Raw genomic sequence first — 18,229 nt, forward strand, 5'->3', positions numbered from 1 at the left:
TGGAGCTAGTTGTTCTTGAAAGACACTGGACACTATTGGTAATTGTCAAAGACCAGTCGTCTCACTTGGTGTATCTCAACATATGCATAAAATAACAAACCTGTGAAATTTGAGCTCAATTGGTCGTTGAAGTTGCGAGATAACTATGAAAGAAAAAACACCTTTGTCACGCGAAGTTGTGTGCCTTCAGATGCTTGATTTCGAGACCTCGAATTCTAAACTTGAGGTCTCAAAATCAAACTTATGGAAAATTAAAATAATCTTGAAAACTACGTTACTTCAGAGCGAGCCGTTTCTCACAATGTTTTATACTATCAACCTCTCCCATTGCTCGTTACCAAGTAAGGTTTTATGCTCATAATTATTTTAAATAATTACCAATAGTGTCCACAGCCTTTAAATTAATAAATATTTAAGATGCAAAGCCCTTTGTTGTTTCAACCTCTTCATAAATCTGTTGTTGAAATTGTACATTCTTAAAAAATTTCAAAACTATCAACACAACACAATGTTTTGAAAGCTTACTTTGGGCTGGTGAAAGTGCGTGCAGTCTGAAAGACTCTTCTTGTTTTCTGAATCAAATCTTGTCTTCGGTTCTCTAAGTCAAAACTCTTCCTGAGTTCTCTTATCCCTAAAGAGAATGAATATAACTAGCATAACTTAATTGATCACATGAATGTTCAGATTTCTCAAAAATAGTACGAATAAAATCAGTTATATGTCTTTCTTGCTCCTTAAGTTTAAAACCATCGACTCAAGGTGGCATATCGTGGCCAACTCAAGCTCTGGTGTTTCTGATCAGCAGAGGGTGGGTTCAAGTCCCAGTCATGACACTTGTCTCTTTAGGCAAGACACTTGCATTTCACCATTATTGCTTTGACTTTGGATGGGGCGTAAAGCTGTTGGTCCTGTGTGTTGTGTAATACATGAAAAGAGAAATGGTTGGCCCTGATGTTCCTGGTTTGATCGGTTACATATTGCTCCACAGCACCTTGTAAACCATTATATGGTGCTATAGAATTGGTCTCATACTTCAAGCTCCACAATACCTTGCAGGAAAATACTGAACGTTGAAGCGCTTTGAGCATCACTGAGTGACGGTTTTGAGCGCTAAATAAGAAGCCACTATTATTATTTGTTTCTTCTGAGTAACAATGATGTTTCTTCTGAGTAACAATGATGTACCTTGATCAATGCATTATGTAGACCACTTGGTATCATAAAATGGTCCGTGGTTCCAATCCAGTTTCAATCCTTCCTCTGCAAAGCAAATTTACATAGCCATTCCTGGTTAGTTAAATAATGTGTTTCAAATATACTTTCTTTGTATGACATTGTATATAATTTATTATATTTACTTCACTTTACAAATTTATTCTTTAATCTTTACTTCCCAACTCTGTAATCCAGCAAGATTAAGTTATATTTTATTGGTGGAATATGAATTGTACATTTATTGTAAAACGTAAAGCTTTTAAGTGAATCTATAAACATCCACATGAAATAAACTATACTGCTGAATATACCACTTTGTGTGAATAAGCCTCATGAATATTTAAGTAGTCTTATGAATATTCAAGTATCCATTTGAGTATTTGAATTCACCGAGTTATTACCTATGAATATGTGGTATTACATAATTGCCTTGAATTTTGGTTGAGTACTTTTTTCATGAATATGCAAACTTCTGTTATCTTATTCATGAATATTTAAATAAAATTTCCAATTTGACCTGAACATTATTCAAAGCAACTATAGACCTCTTTTTTAAATTGTTTTAAATTCAACAATTCCAAATAAACAATTTAATACTCAAAACTTGTTACTCCTAAAATTAAAGGCAATTAATTGCTAAAAACCATTACTCAAATAAATGAATTTAACTCCGTACTGGTTTTTAGTTAAAATTTTAACAAACAATGAACATTTCCATGGCAACCAGCGCCATCTTGTAAATGGGCAAAAATATCTTGACAGTGAAGTGCATAAGTTTACGTTATTGTGAAAAGGTCTTATACTAGAGCACATAAGCTTGGGCACAGAAAGAAAAACAATTGTAACTTTGTTTAAGAAAAACTTCATGTTGAGTTACCTACAATAATAAGCAAGAAATATTTGTCTTTGAAAACTTGCGTTTTAGAAAAAGAAAACAAAATAATGCTGGAAAAAAAAGTTGCCATCTGGCAAATTTATGCTAAATATATCACACTTTTATAAGTAGGGTATATTTCTGAGCCCCAATCCATTGAAGTTTGTATTAATCAATTTAAAAATAATCACTTGACTAAAAGTAACGTCAACATTTTTACCTTCCCTGTTACCAAGCTTTCCTGTACATTTCTTTCTTACACATATTTAATATATAATTTACAGAACTTCTATACAATATATAAATATTTGTGCATGGAGCCAAGACAAATATACAATGAAATCACATCTGCCCCCAGGTTTGATTTAGGATAACTGTCTGGCATGTTATGGTTATAGGTACACTGGAACATTTAACCAATCCAAAATTTGAACTCAATTGGTCGTCAAAGTTGTGCTAGAATAATGGAAGAAAAAACACCCTTGTCGCATAAGTTGTACGCTTTCAAATGCTTGAATTTGTGACCTCAGCTGAGGTCTCGAATATAATTCAAATATTTTAGTGAGAAACTACTTCTTTCTCAAAAACTACGTTACTTCAGAGGGAGCCGTTTCACACAACAGCTCTCCATTGCTCATCATTAAGTAACTTTTTGTGATAACTATTCTTTTGAGTTACCAATAGTGTCCAGTGCCTTTAAGTTGTAACTTTGGACTCAAAGAACATTACTCCTTTTGGATAAAATTTTATCCAAATTATGGAATTACTAAATTGATAATCAGAATCTTCTAGCACAATACTTGAGGTCTTGTCACACGAGGTAACTTTTGCAGGCAACTTGGAGGCAACCAACTGCAGCGCAGGCTACCGGACCACTTTGGTAGCACAAGAGTAATTTTTCAAACTTTGTCTTACAATCCACAATAGTTATATGTGAACATTAAAACGGGAATGCATTCATGGAGATTGCCTGGAACTGGTTGCCTGTAAATTGCCCGGTGTGACATGGCCCCTTACAATCGTATGTTTTAAATTTGATAACATTTGGCATATATTAATTGTTGGTTTTACCTATGTAAGCACTTTATACTCCTCACCCTCCCAAGTTTCAAGGTGAGATTTGAACCAATGACCTGAAACTTAACATCTATTAAATCGTTGCGGTACCTGCTACTGCAATATAGGATTTGAACTGCCTCTAGCAACCGTGCAATCTTGGTCACCTGGGGCCAATTTCATAGAGCTGCTTAAGCAAAAAATTTGCTTAAGCACGAAAATAGCTCGCTTATTTTACACATGTTACTGGCCAAAATTTCCTGCCATATACATTGCTTATGACTAGTATTAAGCTGTTGTTTACTTAGCATTACAATTGAGTGGAGTCTTGGCCGGTAATCTGATTTTACTAAGCAATGAAATTTTTGCTTAAGCAAAAATTTTTGCTTAAGCAGCTCTATGAAATTGGGCCCTGTTGCTAATACCAACAGTGTCCAGTGCCTTGAATCATTAATTTGGCAACTCAACCCTGCAACCTACCTAATGCTCCATCTTCTCCTCTTCCGCCTCCTTCCCTTTCCTCTTCCTGTCCATCACTTTCTCCTCATCATCGTCTGAATCATCCTCACTACTCAGGACATCCTCCTCTGTTACATCACTGTCTGACTCCTCCTGTTTCTTGAGCCAAGATTCATCGAGACCCTCGCCTGGTCCTAAGATGGAGAGAAGCTCCTCAGTGTGGAGTAACACCGGCTCATCATCACATCTCAACTTGAGATACAACTGAGTCGAGAAAGAACAAATAACAATTTGACCATAGAGCAAGGAATTGACAAAGATTGTACCATCTGATTTTTTTATTATTTTTTAATCTGTACACAATTGACACAATTTACATATTACCCATTGAAAATTTAAATGGGATTAATGGGTTTCAATGGGATTGGTGTGGAATTTGGGACATATTCAATGGGATCCAACGGGATTCAATGGGAGTTTTTCCTGGGTAGGCAGAGATTGAAACAGGAATCAATGAGGAGTAAAGCCTGGTTCCTACTTCCTGTGAATGCAAAGCGAATTTGGCGTGAATTAGAAGGTCACAACTATCCTTTCGCAGCAATATTCGCAAGTGAGTTGAGCAGAGCTGAACTACTGCGAAATTCATTGCGAATTTTCTGACGTCAACATTCTCTTCGCATTCACATTCGCAGGAAGTATGAACTGGGCTTGAGGGGGAAGGGGTAGGAAGAGGGGGAAGGGGGCAGGAAGAGGGGGAAGGGGGCAGGAAGAGGGGAGGAGGAATACATTACCTTCTTGGCCATCGTGAGGAAGAACCTTGCCGGCGCTTTACTTTCCTCCGTTTTCTTCTCAACATTCATCAGGCCCAGCATGTACCACACTTGAATAACTTGATCATCTTCCTGTAACAGTCCTTCCAGAATCTCTTCTGCTATCTGTTAAAAATAACCCCACCATCAAAGTAAAATATCAAGCCAGAACACCTCAGGATTCCATTATATTAGTGTGGGTAAAGGTTCCCTCCTGCTGAGATGTCAAGACCAGGGTTTGTTTTGTTCAGATAATCTTCTTGTCAAAAGAACTCGGCAAACTCCCACAGGGGGATATAAACACCAAGCCGGCAATAGCCAATCTCTCTCATACAAACATTGATTTAATGTCTATGATTATGGGTTGCACACATCAGGAAATTGTGATTCAGTAACTAGACGACAACATTATTCTAGTCATTGTGAAATCAGTGGTTAGCTTGGATGGATTCGAACCCACAACCTTGTGACTGCAAGTCCTGCAGTCTAACCACTGAACAATTGTGATGGGTGTTAAGATCTTTAACATTTGGAAGCACCTACACATGACACCAATCTCTTAAAGTTAGACTTCAATGAGGCTCCAAGAAGAGCCTTCAGATTCTGCTTTCTTTGGTTTAAGGAACCAACAAGGTTGCTCCTAAATCTTTCATCTCCAATTTCAAGAAATATTGTCTAAGATTAAAGTGAGTTTGGTGGGAAATGAACTTGCTGTAATCTTCGGCGTATACTTTGATTTTGGCCCCAAGAAACTTTTCTGCAGCATATACCCTGGGTGGCTAAGCTGGGTTCATACTTCATGTGAAGCCAATTTTGGTGACGCAATAATCGGTACGCACTCCCCTTCCAATTGTGAGAAAATTTGCTTCACAAGAAGCATGAACCGGGCTTTATACATCGAAACATAAATAATGTTTTGACAATTTCTTGGCAATGCGACTTGTATGACGGGTGCCGAAGTTTACCGTGGTTTTGTTTGAAGACAAAGATTTCTTACTTCATTCATCTCTAATTCCATCAGAATCTTGGCTGTACCGATCCTATTCTGGTAGGTCATTGAACAGGGGTTCAAGGGGTCAAAGGTCGGTCCATCTGAGCTCAACTCGTCCTCTTCAATAGCTTTCATCTTTGGTAACCATAGGGATAGACTCTGCTCGATAAACTTTTTGGCTTTCTGGAAGTGTGTAAAAATAAGTATCAAGTTTAGATTATGAAAAACATTGAAATCTGTTTAAAGATCAGAACAGCGTCAAACCAAATATATATTTTAACATGTTGAATTTATTTTGGATTTGAGGCATTTGTAACATTCAAAGACTAGCAGCCACTTTCACGAAATGCTAGGATTAATCCTATCACGAGTCAGGAAGAGTAACTCGTCCTAACTCGGGATTAATCTTGAGGTCTGCATACTACAGTGGAGGGTTTGGACTCGCCATAAGTCCTATGATTAATCCTAAATAAGGAAGAGTTTGGTGAAATCGACGGCTGGGCCCAATTTCATGGCTCTGCTTACCATAAGCACAGAATCGGTGCTTACAAAAGCAGGAAATTCTATAATTATGACAAGCATATTTCACAGGTTAGCAGGGAATTTTGGCTTCTGCGCGTGCATACTCCTCGTTACTAGGCATTCTACGCTTACATAGAAATTCGGCGCTTGCACGTAAGCGGAGCATGGTGATCGTGAGCGCAGAATTCGGCATGAAGTATGGCCCAGATGTCTTACCATGTGTGTATCTACTTGCTGGGTAGATTAAGTTCGTTTGAGAAATTGTCTCTCTATATTATTCTTCTACCGCGGAGTAGATTCGGGGGAATTCGGGAAACTTCTCAGTTCTGAAAAGAACTGTCCTCCTTATTAAAGGAACACGTTGCCTTGGATCGGACGAGTTGGTCAAAACAAAAGCGTTTGTAACCGTTTTTTATAAAATGCATATGGTTGGAAAGATGTTTTGAAAGTAGAATACAATGATCCACACAAGTTTGCCTCGAAATTGCGTGGTGTTCCTTCTACTGTGCGAACTAACATGGTCGGCCATTTATGGGAGTCAAAATTTTGACCCCCATAAATGGCCGACGTGTTAGTCGACGAAGTAAAAGGAAAACCACGCAATTTCGAGGCATGTTTGTGTGGATCATTGTATTCTACTTTTACAACATCTTTCTACCCATATGCATTTTATAAAAAAACGGTTACAAACGCTTTTCAAAGACCAACTCGACCGATCCAAGGCAACGTGTTCCTTTAACTAATAAGTGGGCAGAGAGTGGTAAATCGGCAAGGACTACTACTTTTCACTCAGTGGATCAAGAGGACTTCTCATTATTAACTTCACTACCTCGGAGTGAGTTCTTATTTGTTCTCAATATTTCAAACCAAATACACATTTTACCTTACTGATTTTAATTCAATACTAGGTGAAGCGCTTACCTCTTTATCGTCTTTGCTCAGCCAGTAGCTAGCCATGATTTGATACGCCTCTGCGCTGTCTTTATCAGTCTCAATGGCCTTCTCCAAACACTCTTTGCAGCGTTCCTCTGCATCTGCCGCAAGACTGAAAAAAAAAGATTGGTCAAGACGGAGTTATAATTCTACAGGTCGGAGATATAATAATAACAAAAATAATAATATAAAAGTCTTATATAGAGCACGTATCTACCAAACAAGGTACTCAATGCGCTGAGTATATACAAACTTTCAGAAAGATAGCTATTGCAGTGATGAATTCTGAGACCCTAGATTATTTAGCACCTTAAGGGTTCACAAGGTGCTACGGCGCATTCAGCAGCAGCCACAGCCAGGAACTCTAGGGCGAACCCCCAGTCTTTTTGATAATGGCACTGTGTTCTTTTAGATGCATTACACAACACATGGGACCAACAGCTTTACAGTTCATCCGAAGGATGAAACAATGGTTAAGTGTCTTGCTCAAGGACACAAGTGTCACGGCTGGGGCTTCGAACCCACACTCTGCTGATCAGACACAACAGAGTTTTAATTTGGTGCTCTCAACCGCTCGGCTGCATGAAGGCTGCAAACAACATCGTCTCTAAAGCCAATGTCATTAAACATCGTGTGCACATCGGGCTACTAACATGTCTGGGTGACTAGCCCTGCTGACTACCAAGAAAATACACTTAACTTCAACCCCTGACATGCCTGATACAGGCCTGAGTTGTGCTTGGTAAATAAGTACAAGAAAAAACACAACTGCGTAGAGCTAATGAGTGTATATACATGTATCTACCGGGCAACCTCGGTAGTCTAGTTAGTAAGACACTGCTCTAGAATTGCAAGGGTCGTGGGTTCGAATCCCACCCGAGTAACATGCCTGTGATATTTGTTCGCAGGATTCGGGGAGAGTACTGATTATACAGTGCTAACACACATCGGTGTAAGGGTAAAAACCAAAATTAATATATACATGTAGTTGGAGGTTTCACTGCGGTCACCCTTCTTGAATATAGGGGCTAGATCTGCCAGTCCTGAGGAACCTTGCCGCAATCATAGGATTTAGGTCGACAGTGCTTACACTTACCATGAATCTGTGAGGTAGACTTCCGCCATGGAGCAGTAGGCACTAGCAATGTCTCCATTTGTTACAACTGTTGTTTTATCGTCGGCACATGCTGCTTCAGGCTAGGAAAAACGAAAAACATTGAGGCACATTGTAAGTTTAAGCTTTGAATTATTTTGTTTTCCCCTTACACCCTTTGGTGCACAGATTAATTTAGGCTCAATCGGTCAGCGAAGTCGGGAGAAAATAACTGGAAAACCCACCCTTGTTTCTGCACGATTCGCCGTGTCATGACATGTGTTTAAAAAATATCCGTAATTCTCGATATCGAGAATTGATATTGTTTTGATGTCTTCTCAAAAAGTAAAGCATTTCATGGAATAATATTTCAAGGGAAGTCTTTCACCAGTACCTTCTGCAAACCCTGTAAGTTATTTGTAAATCTGTGAACTTTCAATTTTTTTTCTGTACCGAAAGTGTCCAATGGCTTTAAACAAGAATAATTGCAAGGCTTCAGGAAAACACAATTAAGGAGAAATAAACAGGTTCATTGGCTTTATGGGGATTGAATATTTGCCCGAGGGATTATCTTAATGCAATACAGTGCTGTAAATAACTTCAACGTGTCAACAAAATGCAAATCACAAAACACTCTTCCCTTATATAGCTTCAATTGACAACAACAACCTGCCTTTGACAAAACAACACTTGTTTTTGCATAAAAACTGTTTAATAGAAAGAAAAAAAATATTGTACTATTAAAGTTTCGTTGGGCACAAAAATAATGGCTCAACAATATGATCAACACGACTGGGTGGCAGTTTCTGCTTAAATAGTTCTGTGATGAGAAAACTTTGTATGCGTATCTGTTTTAAGTCTCTGTACGTGTATACCTTGAAGGTATTATACAGGATCGGTAGCTTTACAGTTTTCTTGGCTAAGCAACAAATGACCGGGTACCAGTTGCAGCAGTGGTAACTGTATGACGCTCTTGCTGATAACCTGTTTTTGCTAAGCAAAAGTATTTTGTGCTTAGCAAGTTTGTGTGCTTACAGGCTTTATGAAACTGAGCACTGATGCTTTTTGGGGAGGTTTTGAAATATAGTTATCTAGAATAGAAGCAATTATAGTAAAGTATCTTGCTCAAGGACACAAGTGTCACAACCGAGATTTGAACCCTCACTCGAAGACTTAACCACCAGAACTTGATTTCAAAGTTCTTAACCACTTGGCCATGACACTCTGGTTCCACAGTGGTTCTTGGCAGGAAGGAGAATATCAGACAGTCCTTCTACTTCACTTACCTCCTTCTCTTGTCTCTCCTTCTCTTTCTTCATGAGTTCAATCCCGGTCTTGAAGTACTCCACAGCTTCATCCCCTTCAAATAGCTGACCCATATACATGTACTTGGAGTGACCCGCGTCAGGTGACAGGGTTATTGCACGTCCAAAACAGTAGAATCAATAATTAAGGACAACTTCAATATTTCAACAATATTCAGATATGAGATAAGAGAGACGTTCAAAATTCCTGGAAAAAAAAAAAACTTTCGGATCTGGGTCCCTCTAATCGACCGATCCACTAAGCCCCATTGCATATTGACCAATTACAACGCAACGAAGGTCCGACAAATAAGGTCCGACATGCGTGCGGAGAATGATGATTGAAGTGCAAAATTCGACTACAAGTAGAGTCATGAAGTTGGGCCCAGGATGGACACACTGGTGACTGCTTTACTTCTTCAAGAAAACCTGACGGCTCAAGGAGGCTTTGAGAAAATCCTGAAATGAGGAACAAATTAATTTTACTTAACATGAGCCCCACCCTGAAAACATTAACTTGAAGAGTTTGTAAAAACTGAGTTGGGTAGCTTGAACTTCTTGTCCCATGACCAAGTCAATTTATTATTAACCGATTGAGCATATTTCTGACTGCCTCAGGGCGCTTTTATTCCTGAAAGTGCGAAAATATGGATTGGTTCTTTTTATGCCACCTTGATTTACTGAAAGGATATTTGTTTTGCCTTCTCTAGTTCGCCAACTTCTATGAGGAGATTGCCGGAACATTCTAGAACCTGAAGATTGTCTGGTTCGACCTCAATGGCCCTCTGGAGGAACTTCTGTGCCAGCTCATAGTTAAATGTGTCCATGCAGTCTGTGGCCTGTAAAATAAAATAAATGTTTTAATCTTAACTGTTCTGAGAGTGTGATCCCTCAGTCTGCTCAGTCAACAACCCACTGGACCGAGACAACAGAAATGTATCTTGGTATTAAAAAGAAGACGAAATTAACATATCAAAATTTGAGAACTGGAAGACTCAACATTTTGGAAAGTACATACTCTGTCGGTTGTCAGAGGAAATTGCTCAGCGAAAATTATCCAAGTTGTTATCCAGTTTCTATGATCGCAAAAATACGGGAAGTAAATCAGCAGATCACCTCATGACCTAATAACAAGCTATCTGCTATAGGAAAACATCCACTTCAGGTGATCCCTTGGCAGCCGCTCTTAGCTGCTGCTTCCAAGGTTGTATCACAAACTTGGGTGTGATTATGTCAGTAAACAGTTGTATGGCTTCTGACTGTCACCTCCGAACGTAGATATTTTTTCAACCCCAAATTATCAGAAAATTTTACAACACAACGGTACCAGTTATCCTCATTTTAAACTGCATGCCTGGTAACCCTTTTCTGCTATTTAAATTCTGTGTCATCCATGCATTTGACCTTTGACATTTTATTATAATTTCTTTGTCTCACCTGTGATAAGAGCTGCCTGACAGAGTAATTAATTTTAGACTGTGTCTCAGTTTCTTTATCCTGGCTCTTCCGTCTACTTTGCTTGCCCTGTGGATTCTTCTTAGGCTCCTTGGGTAACTCAGTCAGAGCTGTTAAAATGAAATCAATAAAAATCCATCAAAATCTATAATACAAAGTTTATGTTTCTGAGTGAAGTGATTTATTTGTAATCACAAAATCTACACACAAAGTTTATTTTGGGCATCACTTCAAAACGAACCAATGGAAGACAACAAGTTTGCTAATAAGTGATGTTTTACCTTGAAAATATGTATGGACTGACAGGCTGGCGGGTCACAGTGCTTAGGTAATCTTTTGTTTATCCTGGCTGGCTTGAAATGGGTTGTCTCTAGTGCTGGGCGAATAGTGAAATTTTTATATACGGATACCGCTGGCCTAATATCCGAAATTAACCGGATATTCGAAAAGGTTTTTTTCGCCGCTAGAGGGCGCTATTAAAAAAAAATTTAAAAAAATTTAAAAAAACATTTGTTTTTGCCGCTAGAGGGCGCTGTTCGTTTGTGAATGAGATCGTATGGGCGGATTGATATTAGTTTTAGACAGTGTCACTCGGTTCATTCATAAAAATAACCGGATCTAATTTAAAGATGGCGATTTGCTTTTTCTTTTGATCGTGATTGACTCTACGTGAAGGAAAACTTTCGTAATCTTTGAACAAATTACGTCAGAAATGTCATTGTTTAACTCATCACGGAGGTGAGCATAGTTAAATACTTAATTTATGCTGTTTTATGCTGTCTTAATAGAAGTTTCATAAGGATTCAGACAAAACATTCATATCAGTTGTCGCCCGACGTCCGCGGATATTCTGATATTAAAGAATATCCGGTTACTTGGTTGTAATTACAGAACTATCCGGTTTATAAATAGGTATTCGCGCCCTATGCGGATATCCGGTTAAAAAAAAAGGCATTCGCGGTTACGGATAGGAAAACCTATTCGCCATTAACCGGATATTCAAATAATTCGCCCAGGCCCAGTTGTCTCTGTCCCTAATTCCCTACATGTTCCTTTTTGTATCCTAACCTTACATGTATGTCAGTCATCTTAGTTGCTATTTAGCCTGTATGCCTACAAGTAGTTCTGTTTAACATGTATATTTTATTTTGTTCCTTTAACAACAATTTTATTTGCAGTTACAAGTATTGTTTGTACATTGTAAAATGGCCGAATAAATATTAATAATAATAACGGCCCGTTCACATTGAGTTTGGGCCTCAAATTTGGGTGGAATTTGGGAGGAAATCCACAAGAACGTTGGGCTCTTGTAGCTCAAAATGTAAACTGGACCAGAATGTTTTGTAAAAGACCAGTACGGAAAAGAGACATAAACACCAAGTTTGGAGACAATTGCTTTTTGACAGGCAATAATTATTAACTTTACCAACGTCAGCCTTTGACGAATTAGTCTAAAAGTTCCTGTTATTGGAAAGAAGATAATTTCAGTTATATGTACTAGACTTAACTTGTAAATGTGGATTTATTAATTGAAAAGTAAATACATTCCAACACCACTTAGAAAGTTGTGTTTCATGCATTAGTTGGTTTCGACTTTAGTATCTCTACAAAGTAAATGCATTTTAATAATGAAACACTCTAAAAAGTACACCAAATCTCCATGGAACCACTTCTGAAATAAGAAATCCTGAAAAATCTTCATAATTTCCATCAATAATATTATCTTTAATTGGAAAGTTGTCATGTATTCCTGCAGAATTCCCCAGGGTTTTGACAGTAGGTTTTAAAACTCACAAACAACTACTTTAATATTCATGGTACGTAAGGCCCCAGGGGTTCAACTCTCAATTAGTGGCCAAGAGATCAGGTGTTTGAAAACATCTCACCCTCCGTTGTGGCTTAATTTACAGATTTATCTCTCATTTCTTCTCATGTATGATTTTGTCAAAATAAAAGTTGTCTCCGAAGATTTAAAGATATCCTTGAGAGTGGACATTTCAGATGGGAATTGTGATGCCTCAATGCTTTCATGCAATGAGTAAACATAGCATTGTGTCAATCCGATGTTGTTACTAATTTGTTCACAGCCCTAGCCTTTACTCCCTTGGGATATTTACTAAGATCCTCACACTTTTAATACAATTCAACACTACACTGAATATCAACACTATTTAGTGAAAACTTTCCTTAAAGACACTGGACACTATTGGTAATTGTCAAAGACTAGTCTTCTCACTTAATGTATCTCAACATACATGTATGCATAAAATAGCAAACCTGTGAAAATTTGAGCTCAATTGGTCTTTGAAGTGGCGAGATAATAATGAAAGAAAAAACACCCTTGTAACACGAAGTTGTGTGCTTTCAGATGCTTGATTTCGAGATCTCCATTCTGAATCTGAGGTCTCAAAATCAAATTTGTGGAAAATTACTTCTTCCTCGAAAAACAACGCACTTCAGAGGGAGTCATTTCTCACAATGTTTAATACTACGTATCAACCTCTCCCCATTACTTGTTATCAAGTAAGGTTTTATGCTAATAATAATTATTTGGAGTAATTACCAATAGTGTCCACTGCCTTTAAAAATGCTACACAAAATGTATCAGTTGCTACTAACATATCATCAGTAATGTCATCAAATGTGCACAAAATAAGTTCACTCTACTATTCAAAAATTGCTGGACGAAATCATTCTCTGCTATGGTAACTCTTACTCATTATTCAAACTATTGGACTTCACGGTGGTAATCCTGATGCCAATATAAAGCATTAGTCAATTCACAGTCCCAGTGCAGGCCTGTATGCTTCGTTATGAAAAGGGCAAGGGCCCCACAACAATTGAGGCATTTTCTCCTAGGCAGTTCAGGCAAGGGCACCAAGGCAATGAACAGTTGGCACGGAGGCAATCACCTTTGTTGCCTCCGTTGGGGATCAAGTTGGCACATTGGTTTCTTTCCCTGCCTTTCACCTTTGTGGATCCCTGTTCAAATCCTACCTCAGACCAAACCCTTGCATTGGATTGGGTTTTTGGTCCCTAATAATAATAATATAACCACAAGACATTATGGCGTCTATAGAACCTGGTGTATGTGTATGTATCATAATCAACAACAGAATTATGTAATTCAAAGAAGTATGCATTAAGACTTGTAAACAAATCATAACCCCTACAAGCCCTGTGGTCTTATTCCTCTCAAATTCAACCATGTAAATGTAACCAATACTCTTTTTCACACTCTCAAGCCTGCATACACCAAGAAAGTTAATTAGCAGGTGTCCAGAAAAATCATCTTTTATATCAAAGTTAATACAAGTTGGTGTTGAATTACCAATTACCAGATTGTGTTAATTGTTAAATTAGGGATCCAGGGATCAACTTCCTAAAAATACTGAGCAAAATAAATGTTTTGTGCAGAACTGATAACAGTCTGAAAATAAATCCAAGCTGGGAAATAATTGTTTTTTAAATGTTAAACAAAACCTCCCCAATGGGAAATTTAGTTAAGTAATTTAATCTTTTTGCGTATGCAATGATTGTCAGGGAGGCAAAATTAATCACCATACTCTATCAGTTGGTTTAAATTATAGCTTCATTGAAAACATTTCAAAAGTCACGGCCAGAGGCGGAATTGAATTTGCAAAGAACCCTAGGAGAGAAGACAGGGGGAGGAAGTTTCAGCTTAAGATGTGGGAGGAAAACCCCACGAGAATTACTCCTGGAAAACCCACAAAGTCATAGGAACTGAAAGCTCATTCCACATTATATGTTTACAGTGCCCCCAACAGGATGTAAACAGGGGTCCTAGTAGCCTTTAGTCAAGGCGCACGCGGCACACCGGATAGCACGCACAGCCCCAAAAATATAACGCACGAAAAAAGACTATCACCGCGAGCGGCGAAGCCGCAAAGCGCCTTTACCAACTCGTTTTGGGGGCCTTATGTTTTTCTTTACATTTGTCAACGATTTTGGTGGGAGAAAATGTAACGAATTTACATCGAATGTTCTTGTGACGTCATGCAAGTAATTGTGGCTTCTTATTGGCCAGCAACTCATCACGCTAATGCATTATGCATTACATTTTCTCCCAGAGAGAGAGTTGTTACTTATGAAAAAGTCTGAAACTTGGATACAAATCCAAAGGTATATGTTGAAATAATGGCATGTCTACCGTTTGGTAACCCCCGGGGTTATAGATTCCAAGGAGCTTTTGGAAACAGTATCCAAAGCACCAGAGAAGTAGACCAATGAGCAGGATTTCTTTATTTGTGGAAAAAAAAAAATATTGCCTGGTTTTCTTCACCAGGCCGACATAATTATAAAGTCTGAATTCAGTCTGAACAATCTCATTCCTGTGTTTTCTACTTGGTGTTTACTGTTGATTTTTGGTGTGAAATTCGCCACGCCCCCACCCCCCCCCCCCACAATTTACTTAAGAACTACCCAATCTGCTACATACATTGTACATGTTGTAGTAGCTGATACTCTAGCTTACATGGTGCATTGTAAGAACTCTGCCATGTTTTCACACTGGAGCGCAAATACATGAAATACTGTGGTTGACACAGGCTATACAATCCTAGTTGTGCGGATAAATTGTCATGATTGTACACATACAAAATTATTAATAACCCTGACAATGCATTGCATTTCATCTATGATAAGTCAATATGTCCCTCTCTGGGACAATGTACCAACAAACTCGTGTGTGTTTTCAGCAATTAATTTACACGCAGGTGTGTACAATGTTGGGAATGTGAATGTTTTTTGGTTTTTTTTCACCGATTACCAACTTCATGCAGAACATCTACATTGTTGTGAATGGTTTCCTTCGATTTCAATACATTGTAAGATTTTCACTATTTTAGGTTAAAACTTAAAACATAAGAAATCTCCAGTTTGAAATGTTGAGTTCACTCAGTTTAAACTAACTTGCACCTTAATTTTGTTTGATTAGAAAAAGTAGGGCCTAATCATGCAAAATCTCAGCATCTGGTTAAAATTACGTGTTCAGCTTTTTACTTACAAAGCATTAAGCAGTTCAAAGCATTTAGTGTATTATATTAGGTTCAAAATTGCTACATTTTGGCTAGACCTTTGATAGTTAAGAACTGGCCCTGGTAGGACGTCAGTCAGTGCCACTGCATTGACGTCCTGTGAGTCGGCTTTCTGAGTAACATGTAAGTACAAATATTTTTTTAAATGTTGTAAATTTTTACACAATGGTGCAGCCGTCGATTTCACCATACTCTTCCTAAGTTAGGATTAATCTCAGGACTTAGGACGAGTTGAGTCCCACATCCAAATACATAGGAAGAATTGAACCCATCCTAAGTTAGGACGGGTTACTCGTCCTAACTCGAGTTAGGATTAATCCTAGAGTTTCGTAAAATCGGCTGCAGGACCTTTATAACCTGGAATCTATCGCATTTCCTGCAACGGAGGAGTCCAACCTGGGTTTCGTTGAGAAGATGTCTGCGATAAGTTGAAAGTGTAAATGAAAATTTGTTAAGAAGGGTTAGTTAATTTATAATCACCTGGAAATAGATTTTTTTTCTCTTCAAACATTAGAGTTTATGTTTCTGAACAATAAAATAATTTTTTTAGAAATTGTTTTTAACGATTCATATGTAAAAAAAAAAAAAGAAAAAAAAAAAAAATTGTGTGGGGGTGACTCCGCCTACCCCTTTTGTGACGTCAATTGAGGCAGACTTTGCCACGAACGCACATTGAAAACACGTACGTACGTACGTATGTGCAAGTACATTCAAGTCCTAGTCGTGAGTTTGTACCTTTCGAAAAAGTACTTTTCTTGCATTTTTCTGACAATGTCGACCAGGTGTATTGCTGCTGGATGCAGCAAAACAACTAAAGATGGGGTCAGTTTGCAAAGTGGTCCGGTCCGCCGTCTCTTCCTTGTGCAGCTACATGTGTGGGGAAGCCGAAGAAGGTACCTGAAAGACGTAATGAACCTAAAGGAGCATTTACCTAACGTGAAAAAAATCAGGTAATGTTTCAACTTTGAGGGCATGTTTTTAGCTTGCGCCAAGCGTCACTATCTTGTGTTGGCACTGCATGCGATTCATCGCGCCTCGATTGATGTCACGAACAGCGCCCTTACGGGTTGTTTTATTCTCTTCAAATTTGTGAATAACATCATACATGGAAACTAATTTTACCTTAGTTAATTGTTTATTCATATTCCACTCATCAAAACACATATTTAAGTGACAAAAGCTTTATTTTGACAAAATACCACTTCCAGGTGACTTCAACTGAAGTGCAAAATAAAAAGGATATGTTTCTGTCAACGTCTCACGCCACCACTTTTTTAACTCATTTGTTAATACAAAGGGATATATGTCTCACTGAGGTAAATTTATTCAGATAAGTGCAATTATTTCATATCAAATAAAAAAATGGTGGTGCCATACGGAAACTTATCCAATAAAAGGGAAAAGTTTCCGTATGGCGCCACCACTTTTTCATTCGATATGAAATAATATAGTATCTAATTTACCTCAATGAGATATCCCTTTTTGTAAAAATGAGTGAAAAAGTGGTGGCGCCATACGGAAAGTTATCCAATAAAAGATTCCATATGCATTACACCAAAAAATACACAATTTAATTAATTTTGTGAAAAACTTTACATTTTATAAACAAGCATTAAAATAAGTAAATGTAATGAAAACCTGTGCAACACATATTGCACAACCGCACAGCTTGCAAGAACAATATCTTAGAACAAACATAAATAATTGCTGTGCATGGTCATGAGGGCTGTGAGTTGCGCGGCGCAGCGCGCGACCGGTACCTCGCAACTCCAAAAATCCAAACATAACATGGCAAATAAAATTTAACTGCACAAGAAAAAAGTCAAAGAAGCGCAACATACGCCAAATGTTTTAAGGAAATATATTTACCTTTTCTGTCTCCTCGTGTGCTCCCTCTCTTTGACCTTCTCCTTCCCTTCACTTTGCTCGTTCCTCCCATTATAATCTAAATCCAAATAACAGACAAGTACAACAAATTATCTTTCAAAACTCTCACAGTTTTCAGACAAAAATTTCGACACGTCTGCTCAGCAGCTTAACACGTGTGGAACTGATTGACCTTACGTGACGGTAGATGACCCCATCCTCGTTCAGTATTATTAAATTCCACGTAGTTTTCCCCCAGGCCAAACACAGATGAAACAGATCCCATTGGAACTTTTCTGGTTCAAATTTGTTTAATAATTATTTTCGAAAGAGTATGTTTGTTTTTATGAAATAAAAATCGTTTAATTTTAGTTTTATTGGAATGAAACGACTCTTTTTATTTTGGACAACTGTCAGGAAGAAACCACTTAAAATAGGGTGAATACATTTCTTTCAATCATTTTGTATTATTTACATTTTTATAAAAATGCAATGACACATCTAGAAATTGTATCTAAAATAAATATTATATAGTACAGGATATATATTTTTTTAATGCAGATATTATAACAAGTTTTATTTATATTAATCCCCC

General features: G+C 37.8%; 1 protein-coding gene across 3 annotated transcripts; it reads right to left on the minus strand.

Moving 5' to 3' along the window:
• Positions 1–524: 524 nt before the first annotated feature.
• Positions 525–17,804, minus strand: LOC139948717 (uncharacterized). Of its 3 annotated transcripts, XR_011787472.1 has the most exons (11): positions 17,638–17,804; positions 10,694–10,821; positions 9,949–10,095; positions 9,239–9,388; positions 7,956–8,056; positions 6,848–6,971; positions 5,411–5,587; positions 4,396–4,539; positions 3,626–3,868; positions 1,186–1,260; positions 525–631 (listed from the first exon to the last, which is right to left on the minus strand). XR_011787472.1 is itself a non-coding variant. In XM_071946989.1 (10 exons), the coding sequence occupies exons 1-9, from the start codon at positions 17,705–17,707 to the stop codon at positions 3,626–3,628; spliced, it is 1,284 nt and encodes a 427-aa protein (XP_071803090.1). In that variant the 5' UTR covers positions 17,708–17,804; the 3' UTR covers positions 1,129–1,260. The 3 variants fall into 3 exon arrangements, 2 of the variants coding, with proteins under 2 accessions (XP_071803090.1, XP_071803089.1); XM_071946989.1 differs by lacking the exon at positions 525–631 and having other exon boundaries at positions 1,129–1,260; XM_071946988.1 differs by lacking the exons at positions 525–631; positions 1,186–1,260 and having other exon boundaries at positions 1,827–3,868.
• Positions 17,805–18,229: the final 425 nt, after the last annotated feature.

This window comes from Asterias amurensis, chromosome 16 (assembly GCF_032118995.1).
Source record: "Asterias amurensis chromosome 16, ASM3211899v1".
NCBI classification, from domain to species: domain Eukaryota; kingdom Metazoa; phylum Echinodermata; class Asteroidea; order Forcipulatida; family Asteriidae; genus Asterias; species Asterias amurensis.

What these genes read in the sequence shown, in the direction of transcription:
- LOC139948717 (XM_071946989.1), bottom strand. Translation starts at nt 17,707, where the DNA reads ATGGGAGGAACGAGCAAAGTGAAGGGAAGGAGAAGGTCAAAGAGAGGG. An exon ending in TCAGGCAGCTCTTATCACAG is followed by an intron (nt 10,096 to 10,693) that starts GTGAGACAAAGA and finishes TTTATTTTACAG; the next exon opens with GCCACAGACTGCATGGACAC. An exon ending in TCCTCACGATGGCCAAGAAG is followed by an intron (nt 3,869 to 4,395) that starts GTAATGTATTCC and finishes TTCTCGACTCAG; the next exon opens with TTGTATCTCAAGTTGAGATG.